Source organism: Ochlerotatus camptorhynchus, unplaced genomic scaffold, assembly GCF_037179485.1.
Source record: "Ochlerotatus camptorhynchus isolate MF236.1 unplaced genomic scaffold, CSIRO-AGI_Acam_v1.1 ptg000155l, whole genome shotgun sequence".
In the NCBI taxonomy this organism is placed as follows: Eukaryota; Metazoa; Arthropoda; class Insecta; order Diptera; family Culicidae; genus Ochlerotatus; species Ochlerotatus camptorhynchus.
Genome location: NW_027040645.1, coordinates 325,716 through 338,153, shown reverse-complemented (window position 1 = coordinate 338,153; position 12,438 = coordinate 325,716). Strand labels below are relative to the sequence as shown.

General features: G+C 38.2%; 1 protein-coding gene across 3 annotated transcripts in view; it reads left to right on the top strand.

The window, feature by feature from the left end:
- raw overlaps positions 1-12,438 on the top strand; it is a 48,648-nt gene that overhangs the window by 15,057 nt on the left and 21,153 nt on the right. For all 3 annotated transcript variants that reach the window (XM_065222044.1, XM_065222046.1, XM_065222045.1), the window contains exons 4-5: positions 462-591; positions 666-897. In XM_065222044.1, the coding sequence (XP_065078116.1) occupies positions 462-591; positions 666-897 (362 nt within the window). The remainder of the gene's footprint in view (positions 1-461; positions 592-665; positions 898-12,438) is intronic.

The following is a 12,438-nucleotide window of genomic DNA, read 5'->3' as shown; positions in this document are numbered from 1 at the left end:
AAAAACTTGGAAAACTGAATTCTTGCTGATTTAAAAAAAATGTAGTTTCTAGTGACAAGGTGACGATTAACATAATAATATATAACTATCAATATAACACTAATAGATATATCGACAATTCAATATTTTTAAAATATACTTATTGTCGGTCCAGTTGGACGCCGGAAAACCCCACACGCGACATTCGATTTTACTCTCGTTCTGTACGTTAAACGTACAGCGCACTATGTCCGACACTATGTTTAACGTACAGAACATGAGTAAAATCGATGGTCGCTACTCATTGAACATTTTTTTTTTCTAAAAAGAGCATTCGAATAATTCTTTTAGCAGTTTATTTAATCAATTTCACCCCGGCGACCAATTTACCCCCAGTTTACGGTAGTTGGTCCCATTATATCGTTTATATTAAAATAACAACGAACTATATAGATTACGATTAATAAGAGATTTTTTTTTAGTACATGACATGTTACAAACTGCCAAGCAAATTGTGCGAGGTTTCAGCAATGGTAGTAAATTATCTAAACATAAGAACGGCTTGACATTTGGCGAATTCTCAGTGTTGTTATCTGACATACGTAAATTAAGGTATGTACTGTATATGATAATAATTTCATTGAAATGTGCTATTAAAAATATTAATATTTCTCGTTTATTTCCAGGCATACAACTATACTTAATAGCAATGACACTTCTCAGAGTGGGTATTGTCAAACTGACTCATCTTCCTCTGGAAAGAAAACGAATGCTAGACACGATGAGCCATCAGTTCCAAGTAATGAAACTATGGTTGGTCCAGAGGTATTCTTGGGAGGTTCATGTAATCCAACTACTTGGCGGGCTGACGTAGCTATACCCAAATTGAATGAATTGGGTATTACCTTCTACAATCCGGTAATTTTATTTATTTAATTTATTTTTATAGCATAGACGATGGTAATGGACAAAATTACTATAATACATTTCGGAAAATATTTTATCGGGAGAAATTAGAATTTTCCGATTTTATCATAATTTTATAAACAAAGTGTAAAAAACATTCATAAATTCACCATCAATAGAATATTGAGGAAGTTAATAGCTTTACTTTAACAAAGACTAATTTGATTTACATTCATTTTCGATAATATTATAATTCGGACCTACCGTGAGATAAGTTTGTATAATGATCTAATTCTAAAGGTTCCCGCACATTGTGGTTCGGTGCGGAAGATCTGACAGTTAGACAATAGATTTGGCAGTCCGCAAATCCATAATTTGTGCGACGTAAAGGAAGTCTTAGGATAAGGTTGTTACGAAGCGGTCGGGTTTAACATTCAGGTCAATTTGCCTCAGAATAGCCTCGCAATCTGCCCTTCCTTGCAGGATATCGGCCACAGTTCTGTGTCTGCTTGTGTTTCTTCTAGTGCGGAGAAATTCTAGGTCTATAAATTGACAACGACTTTCGTAACAGGGTAATTGAAACGTATCATTCCAAGGCAATCTACGCAACGCATAATGAAGAAAGCGACGTTGAACAGATTCAATTCTCCCGGCACCGTTGTTGTAGTTTGGGTTCCAAACCGCTGAACAATACTCAAGCGTCGATCGAACAAGCGAACAATATAGAAATTTTTTAAACATTAGATATCGGTGAAGTATTTAGCTATCCTAAAAATGAACCCTAAAGTTCTTGACGCCTTATCGACAACATATGCAATGTGTTGCTTGAATGATAGCTGTGAATCCATGATCACACTAAAGTCTTTCAGCTGATTCACGCGTTCGATTGTCAAGCCAAGCAGGTCCTAGCTATATATTATCGGTTGTTTTCGTGAGAACGTAATAGCGGAGCATTTGGCTGGGTTCACTACCATTCTGTTTAAACTGCACCAACTAGCGAATACATTCAGCTGACGTTGAAGAAAGTGACAGTCAGCAATGGAGCGGATTCGTAGGAAGATTTTGAGGTCATCTGCATATGATAACCAAGGAGCTTCGATGACCAGATGCACGTCGTTGAAGTACAGTATAAAAATCAACGGTCCCACGGTGGCTTCCCTGAGGTATACCTGATGTGGCGAAGAAGCTAGCTGATCTGCAATCTCCTATGGCAACCATTAATTGGCGACCGGTAAGATATGATCGAAACCAACTCAGAAGATTACCGCATACTGTCGAGTTTAGCAATCGTAATAGCATGATTCAACTTTTTGAATGCTTCGGATAGGTTTGAATAAATAACGTCCGTTTGAACCCGATCCGACATGCTTTCGGTTATATACGAAGTGAGACACAGCAGATTGGTGGTTGTAGAGTGGCCGACAGTAAACCCATGCTCAAATACTGCTTGCAATGGGACAAATACTGCTTGCAATGGGACAGCAACGGTTCCATAATCACTAGCTTGAATAGCTTCGAAACGGCACTTGGCTATGTTATTCCTCGATAGTTATCCACAGCTCGTTTCCTTCCTTTTTGTGGACGGGAAACATGTACGCAAATTTCCAGCAGGATGGAAATATGCCACTGGAGAGAGACATGTGGAACAGGCAGGCATGGAAAATCATTTACATTCATTTCATTCATTCATTTACATTCATTTCATTCATTCATTTACATTCATTTCCTCTAACTTTTTTCATCAACAGCATTTCGCAAAATGATGTATAGAGCTTTTGTAGGTTTTGTTATTAGCTACAACTTTTGCTCATAACTCAAATCTGTATCTCTTATGCGTCACGAACTAGAGCGGGCAGAACTTGTTACTGTTTTTCAGTGAATGTAAAATACATTCACGGAAAAACAGTAGTGGAAAAACAGTAACAGTATTATTTTCCATGCCTGGGAACAGGTGATGAAGCGGAATTAACAGGCTAGCAATATGTCTCTTATAAAATACAGATGGAACTCCATCAGGTCTAGGATTGAAGGATAACTTGAGCAGAGTCGCGGCCTTGGAAATCATCTCAGCATTAATATGGTCGTCAGTTAGTATCTCATTACGCTGTCAAACTTGTCGGAAAAAGGCGGTATATATCCTGAACGGTGGTAGCAACTTCTCCGTTGAATTTCATAGACGATGGGAGGCCGGATTCCTTGCGTTGCTCGTTCACGTAGTTCCAAAAGGATTTCGGGTTTAGCTTAAGTTTGCGCTGGATGCCTCATTGGAAACTTGAAAAGCATTCACGACTGACTCGCTGGTGCATGTGATTTAGCCTCACATAATGTAGTTTCAGAGGAAGCGTGCGATACTTCGTAAACCTTCTCAATGCTGTTCTCTTGATTGACTTCAACCTACGTAGCTCTCTCGTCTGCCAGAGAGGGTGATACACTTTGTGGTGAGTTCTTTTCGGGACATGACCCATACATAAATTCAGCAATCGAATAAATTTTCAATGGTGACCAAAAATATCCATTAGTACCGTCCCAATGACGCGTTCATCTAGATAAAATTGATAAATAGCAGATTTTTAGCGATGGGCCCAATCTTAGATCCATAGGCCAACATTAGATCCGTTTCCCCTACATGGTTATATGGAGAAAGCATTACTGCGCTGTAGTCGTCGAGAAGGCTAATAGCTCCTACGTGAAATGTAGAGCTATCAAGATCTGGATACAGGAATCCGCTAACGCCTGGCAGATTGAAGTCACCCAAAATGACGATCTCATCAACTGGAGTGGCATTTTTGATAACTGTGAAAACTGACCGACAGTGAGTATCGATGAGTTCATTGTCCCGGACTCGATCAGATTTAATGTACAGAGCTCATAGAAATAGTGTGCGATCACCCAGATTGATGGCTATCCAAACCTGCTCCACATAGTTCCATGAATCGTACTTGATGGCCTTTGCCTCCAACCCGCCACGGACAGCTACAAGGACACCTTCACCAGTAGATTTCCGGTTGTTGTTAGGATTCCGATCGCAACGAAAGATCTCGTAGTCAGGACCGAAGGCTTGACTGAAAAGCGTTCGCTAATCGAGCCACGTTTCGCACAGGACAATTACATCGTAGCAACAATCCGATACATCTAGGCGGTACTCTTCAACACCAGAATTCATTCCACCGGCGTTATGGTAGAAGATCACGACGTCCTGCTTACGGCAAGGAATCGAACGACTGCTCTCCCTGGAAATCACAGATACATCAGGCAATAACTGACCATCATCAAGTCTGATTGAATACTCGCCATAGTGAGTATTCCGACACACATCCGACAGCAGGTCCTGAACGACTATGAACGAAGGATTGGGAGTTACAGAGGCATAACCACAATTGCTGAAATTTTGATCAGCATTAGGCAGAGAATAGTCAATATATTAATTGTACTTGCCTGTAGAGGCAAGGTGGAAGTCTCTTAATTCATATCCCGCCTCAGGTCCAGGACGACTATGCTGAGCGTTGGCAGGAATCGGCACGACTGGGCTGGAGGATCCAGGAGCTTCCAAAGAGTGGTCTATTTTGTGTCCCGGAGATGAATTAGGATTGTTCGACCAATAAAGCGGATGTTATGAATGAGCAGTATCAGAAGTGCTTCTCAACTGGAAACAGCCGGTAGATGCTTGAGGCGTTGCAATGGAACATGGAAGCTGATCAGGAAAATTACTGCCTGAAGACGATGGTTGGGAGACCCCACCACCGAACCCGCACGGTTAGAACGACGCTGATGGCAGGAAATAGAACAGCTTTGATGGCGGGAAACAGCTAGCGCGACTAGATCGAGTGGTTCGAGATCTCCCATGATGCGACAGGCATTGCGTTCTAGTTTACAGCGTTCCAATTCACAACGTGTCTTCCAATTCTGAATCAGCATACTGGGTCTAGTCCGGAGATGGGAGTTGAGAACTCGGATGGTCCAAGAACAGGAGAGATCGTGATGGGAGGCGTGTTGAAACGAGGCATCCACATGTTTTTGAACCGTTTTCAAATTTACAGTACAAAATTCCTTTCGGCCATGTATCCGATGTAAGAGCAACTTCGCGTAGTTTGGGAGCCAATCCGACTTTGTACGATATTAAACTCATACGGCTGATGTCGGATGCTTTTTTAACTAGCGGCACAACCTTAATCGGATCACCGCACTGTACACAACCTTTGACCAGCTTTTCGATTGATTCCGATTTCACGCTAGGATGAATACGAGAAAGGTACAGCCAAAACAGCTCGGTTGGTTCAGGGACAGTAAGGACGTCGGTAAAGACATTGTCATCCGTTACTGCTTTACTACCACCAACAAGTGGTTTGCTGGTTTGCATAAGATCGCCGGAACTCAAGTGTGTTGGAGTTTTCAATGCGATTCGTTTCGATAGTTGAGCAGTCTGCTGTCATTGCACATTGATGCGCAAGGGCCATTTGTAGAAAATTACTTAAGGAATATTTGTCTCTCTCAAACATTTAAAAGCGATGTTTCACACCTCATTTCTATACGTATGTAAAGTTGTACAGTCTTATAAAGAAAGCGGTACCTAAAAAAACGTGGTAAAAGTATATTCTAAGCTTTAACCGAAGACAACATATCAAGAAGACTGGCAACTCTTCCATTTTCTCATACGACCGCTATGAGACCGACACAATCGCGTCATCTGCCGCTCAAAGGTAAATGCTTCGAACGATTTGATAGCAAAGATAACAACCTCAGAAGAAAGGTTTGTGTATTTGCTCTGCACTCGAGCGCAGCGCTACTGTATCTGTCGCTTGGATTCTGGCAGAGTTGCCAGTCTTCTTGATTTGTTATCTTTGCTTTAACTCAGGATACCATAAGATGTCAACTACAGTAAAAAAATCTGTCCTGTAGAGTCGTGTTGCACAGTGCAATTAGATCGGAACATCGAAATATTTGTGTTCCTCTTGTTAGACTGATCATATGACATGAAATGAAATTCAAATAGAGATTCTATTATGATTTGTTATTAAAATTAAACGAACAGAAATCCTACACAGCAAAAAAGTGTTGTTGAATTCAAATTTTTCATGTTAACTCTTTGTCAATGTAAAAACATGGAAATTAATAGGAGAAAACGTGTAATGATGCACATAATCATCATGTAAGTTTACATAACATACAGTATGATGTATGTATCGCTCAAAAGTTTAGGGTCACCATCAAAACAAAACTTGAAAATGATTTTTGATCATATCTTTGCTATTTTCCGTCCGTTGGTAAGTGGCTGAAAATACTTTTTAATTTTTTAAAGTAAAATTTCACTTCAACTTACATCAGTGAAACAGCATACTGTGGAGTGACTTTAAACTTTTGATCGATGTTTTTTTTATGTTTGCTGTGTAATAATAGTATAGTTACACTGCTGATATCAAGTTGAATTGGAATAAGTTCATGTTTTAGGAATAATTAAATATTTGTATCGTAAATCATATTTCAAACCTCCTTCTCACTCTCCCCATCCATGAAACTGTAAATCTCCACTAACTTAAGATATTAATAATGTATAACACAAATAATAATTTGGCTCTGTAAAGTTTATTCGATTGAGCCTGTACAAATAAAGTAATATACAAAAAAAAAAACAATTAAAGATGGCACATCTTGAAAACAGCGTGGCGTAACCCCCTTACCCCGAGCAAAGTCGGTTAACAAAATGAAAGCAAATCGATATTAAAGTGTGCAGTTCCTATCATAATGAAAACTCATTTTGATTTCAAATGTTGCGACATAAGTCTGATATCATATTGTGCTTTCATTATGCAGTCAAGACGTTTTAAATGAAAGCAACTTAACTTGAAGTTCTGCTGTTTACGTCTTGTTTAAAATTTAGTTGAAATTCATCTGTCGTTGAAATAATGATTATCGTTTATCTGATTTGTTTAACACATTTTAGGTCATTCGTGACTTGCCTGCGGTGAGATTGGAGCCTAAGTCTTTCAGCTTGAGAAACATGACTTCTTCTTCTTCTTCTTCTTCGCATTTCAAGCTTATTGCATATCGCATATTAGCTTATTGCGTGCTCTCAACTTAGTGTTCTAGATGCACTTCCACAGTTATTAATTGAGAGCTTTCGATGCCTGTACCATTTTTGCATTGATATGATTGTGTGGCAAGTCCAATCATACGTCTATGCCCAGGGAAGTCGAGAAATGTTAAAACCCGAAAAATTCCTAGACCGAACCGGGAATCGAACCCAGCCACCTCCAGCATGGTCTTGCTTTGTAGCTGCGCCTTTACCGACTGAGCTAAGGGAGGCCCCAAAACATGAATGGTAACCATTTACTCTAGGCGCGTATTCAGTTAAACATTATGAATGCAAAATCAGTAATCAAATTGATTTCATTGAAAGCAGGATTAGTTTTCCGTTTGCTTCAACAGTGTAAAATTTTGCTCTCATTTTTGCTGTGTTAACCGTTAAGTCAACCAAAATGAGATCAACTGGAGTATTCAAAATAAGTTACATCATAACAGCAAATTTTGATTTCAATTTGATGTTCAGCTTTGCTCGAGACGCCACGCTGTTTTCAAGATGTGCCATCTTTAATTGACAATGAAGCATTTCCGTGATTCGGTTCTAAAAGTTTTCTAGAATATGCAAGTGCGGCAAATTACATAGGTTTTCATAAAAAAAAGCGTTAAAGTTTTGAAAAGGAATTTTTCGATAAAGTTGCCAAACCAAGTGTATAAGTAAGGATTGGAAAAGATAACTATGTTTTAAAAAGGATCGAGCGCCCTCTCACACAGCAAGCTCGTTCAAAGCTGAGGCAGAGATAATTTGACCAACTTTTTGGCCAAAGATAAATTGGAAGGCCAGATCTGAATCCCTTGGATTATTTCATGTGGTCATAAATACTGTTGAAGATAAACGAGCACAGGGTATCTAATTTGATCCATTTCAAAGCCACAATGATACGATAAGTTAATATGGAACTACCACTCACTGTAGCAAGACAACTGTTGGTAGACTGTGCACTATCCTCGCTGTTTGACTTGATCAAATTTAATAACCTGTAATTGTACTCAATCTGCCAAATCTGAAGGGCCAAAAACGGTTTAGGTGATTTGTTTACTAATGCTGATGGGCCCTTTTCTATTGTTGATCCAGATTTTATGTTTCATATAATGGAATGAAAGTTAAAAGAAAAATAAAGGAAAGATCTCACTCGATGTAGCAAATTAATCCATGATATCACGATGATTTCGATCAGTCCGCATCGTCCTCTCTTGCCGTGCGGATTTATTTGCTTTTTGCTGATGGAAATGTTACTGCTACCTAAAGTTACAACAAATTTAAACAGCACTTTTCAGTGCTCAATATACCAGTAAATTTTCTACCTTGTTCGACTCTTATTCCTCTTCGATCCTTGTTTGGACCCTACTGGAGGTAGTCCTGCTTGGATATCAATTTGGAAAATTTCTCTTTTCCTTCAGATTTTTATAGTAATCTGTTTGGAAGTCTATTAGGATAAAAGTTGGCTGCGCCTAAGCGCAAAAGAAAAGGGCAATATCTTGATCCCCCTTCTGGTGAAATAAATTTGAGCAATCAATTTGATTTGCTCACGAATGATGAGAATGATCCATCATCCAGGAAACATTCTAGTAAACTTTCCCGTCTTAATGATTCCCCCTATTGTGATAACTAGAGTCGATGTTATAATAAAGAGTCCCGCCAAGAGAAAATGTTGCGAACAAGCAGCACTGTTTGTGATTTATTTTTCGTCAGAGTAAACGACAACCAGATCGGATGACTTTCATAGAGAAGTGGAAAATTTCATGTCGATAACAGAGCTTCTGGGAGACAAAAACAATTATAGAACCTGAAAAATATTCAAAAAAGTGCTTGGTATAAATAATACCACCAATAAAGCGAAGAAATGTTTTTCATCTAAAATTACTAAAATATTGTCAGTAATGAATGCAATACTTGTAGTTCCTTGGCTGTAATAACAATAATTTGTAATCCTTTAAATTTGTCGAACCTCTTAACGGAATCCCTTTATGAAGAGCTTTGAGTGGGTTGGTTTATTTCCTTTAAATTCCGTTATAATTGCTTACCTTTTGACAGATACGCGTATTTCGTGTACTACTTGCAGACTTCATCAGTGCCAAGTACTAAGTGGTGTTGAGTACTTGGCACTGATGAAGTCTGCAAGTAGTACACGAAATAAGCGTATCTGTCAACAGATAAGCAATTATAACGGAATTTAAAGGAAATAAACCAACCCACTCAAAGCTCTTCAATAATATTTATTTACTTTGCTTGTTCGGTACGCTGCTTGACAGTTCGATTGGTACTTCTGGCTTCACTCTTGGCGGGACTCTTATTATAACATTGACTCTGGTGATAACCACTTCCGATTTCCATGCTCTTCGCACGGAACTTTTTAACTTCGTGAAATTCAAGTTTTCACTTCAAATTGGCCGTCGGGGTGAATGCTGTGAATTGGCTGAAATCTTGGACGGATTCAAACGTCTTCTCAAGTATCTTACTGAGAAGCAGCATCAATTTTTTACTTACGACGCCAAAACCGAACGTGTTTTTAAGGTTGTCATGAAAGGACTGGATCCCTAGATCAGATCAAAGATGAACTGGCAAAATTACTTGGAGTTGTGCCAGTCCAAGTAATAAAAAGAAAATGAAATCCCGTCCTGGCGATTCCCGCAACGGAATTTGTATTCAGTTCACTTCAAGTCTAGTGAACTAAACAACCTTAAGGCATTAGAAAAAGCTAGCCTTATGCTCCATGTCCAAGTGAAGGGGGAACACTTAAGGAAGACTGGAGGAAATTTCCAAAACTGTAATATTCCCAACTTTAGGGAATGTAAGACTCGCAAAGCTATCCTACAATCTCGTTCTTAATGACAGGAAAACATTCTACACTCGTACCCGTAAATATCACCCCTGCTTCAAATTCTTCATCCACAGACAAACAGACATCACACTCGCAAGTTCTTCATCGAACAAGCATTTAACAATCAATTTAAAAGTATCGTAGTTGGTAGTACCGCCACCTATAGCACGCATAGTCAATTTTCTTTCGTTTGACGTTTACATACTACCGCCATCTGTTCAGTGTACTACCCACCACGGTGTACTCAACAGATGGCGGTAATGTTATAGCGACGATGTTTTACAATGAGAAATATGCAATGTGTTATGTCTGTTTGTCTGTGCTTCATCTATACCTGCTCCCCTCGCTGCTATCTATGTTCAGCGAGTAAATGGAGCTGCTATGGCAACAGGTAGAAATCGCAATACTAGCCAACATGATTCTTACGGAAATTTTGATAATTTTGACTTAGGAGGACTGCTCCTAAAATGGAATTTAACTCCATGTTTGATGCTTTTCAAACTGGAGTAAAATTTGCGAACAATATAGTCATGTCTGAATTTTAACAGTAATGGATTTTAAATCATTTTATAGTTTGAATTGAAAAATATTATCTCGTAAAGATAATGAAGACGAGCTATTTAACTTTTTGAGAGTTCATAACGTGCATATTGCCGTAATTACTGAAACGTTCCTTAAACCTGACCATAAGGTTAAAAGGGACGCAAGTTATTTCATTTATCGAAATGATTTTCTTGATGGCGTTGCCATCATTGTTCATAGACGAATCAAACATAAAATTCTTCAGAGTTGGTTGGAAATGCTATCTAACATGAAGCTTTAGTGTGATAATTTATTAGAGGGTATGTAGATAGTTCCGTTAGAGTACGCAGTATGAAAATTGAATAGAAGTTGCAGGCTGGTAGCGAGTCACGTTTTAGTGACTTGGTCACTTTTTACAAGCCAGTCACTAAAAAGTCTCTTTTTTTAAGGACAAGTCACTAAAGTCACTTTTCTTTGTAATAAGTCACTATTTTAAACTTTTTTAAACGTGAATTTATTTCAAGATTGATCATTCTTCTGAATAGGCCTACATTTTGTTCTATTTTTTGAACAATTCGAAGTGACGACCTTGTATAGAGTTTTTTTTACGTTTAATCGTTCTTCTCTATCTACAGGGTGTTTGGCTAAATAAAGTTCCCTGAGTTTTCCAGGTTTTTTTTCCATAACATTGGCGAATAATTTCCAGGTTTATAATAAAAATGCTATTAATGAAATGCGTTAAAAATGTGTTTTTAAAGCAAAGACATGACAATCAGTTTTAAAGAAACAGCTTTACTATCAAATCCATTAATTTTTGAAGTTGAACACTTACTTCATTTTAGTAAGTCTAAGATCACAACATTTTTAATGTCTTGACGTTTCGTACTAACAAAAATGTGGAAACTTTAATGAAGTTCTCTTGATCTCAGAAAAGCTAGATCTAGAGATCTTTGGGGAATTCCAGAGATCTTAAGGGAAAGTCCCCGAAACTTTAGCCCAGACTATTGAATTGGTTTAAAACAATTTAAGCGTGGGTTAAGGCAAATTTAGGATAGTTCCATGATGTGCTGAAATAAAATCGTGAACCCATAAGATGTTCCGAAAGATTCAGTACAGAGACCTTCAGAAAATTTATGAAAACTTCAGAAATATTTCAGGAACTTCACAGATATCCAGAGAATTCCAGGGAAGTTTAAAGGTGTTTACGAGAATTCCATTTATTTTAAAGCAGAACCGAGATCTTCATTAGAGTTGAGAGTTTTAGGGAAGCTCCGAGAACATCAAGACAGATAAGAGAGTTAAAGGGCACTTCAAAAAATTTAATGGAAATTGCAGAAACCAAAATTTTCAAAAAAATCGGTTTGCTTGGAGTTCAGTTTCATTAGATTCACTAAATTAGCCGGAAATTACAAGAAGTTCCCAGATTTTCAGAGAACTTAAGAGATGTTAAGAAAATTATTGAGGTTTTCACATAAGTCCAGAAGTTCACGCAAGCTTAAACATTTTTAGAACAGTTCAATTAAATTCATGGTAGTACAAGCTTCATTAGAACTGCAAATACTTAAGAGAAGTTTCGAGAACTTCGAGAAAGATATTGATCTCGCTAATAAAGCTCTAAACAAAAAAAAAAACAAGAAAGAACTGCTCTGAAGATGCAGAGATATTCCAGAGCAGGGAAATTACATAAATTTTAAAAAAGTTTCGAGAAATTCAGTGATTTTTTAACACTTTAGAGAAGATTCATGATCGCTAGGTAAATTGTGGAAACTTTAGGAAGTCCGGAAAAGTTTAGAGAAGTTAAAAAGTATTGCGTGCATCAGGCTAGTTTCTCAAACTACAAGAGAACTTCAAGGCAATTTAATTAACTTAAGGAATATTTTGGGAACTTTCAAGTTGTTCTGGAGACCTCAGAATAGTCCATTCCATATTCAACGCAGATTTCTCATGAACATTCGCTTGGAGTTTACTATCTTCGGCTTAGGCTTCTCTCTCTCTCTCTCTCTCTCTCTCTCTCTCTCTCTCTCTCTCTCTCTCTCTCTCTCTCTCTCTCTCTCTCTCTCTCTCTCTCTCTCTCTCTCTCTCTCTCTCTCTCTCTCTCTCTCTCTCTCTCTCTCTCTCTCTCTCTCTACCTCTT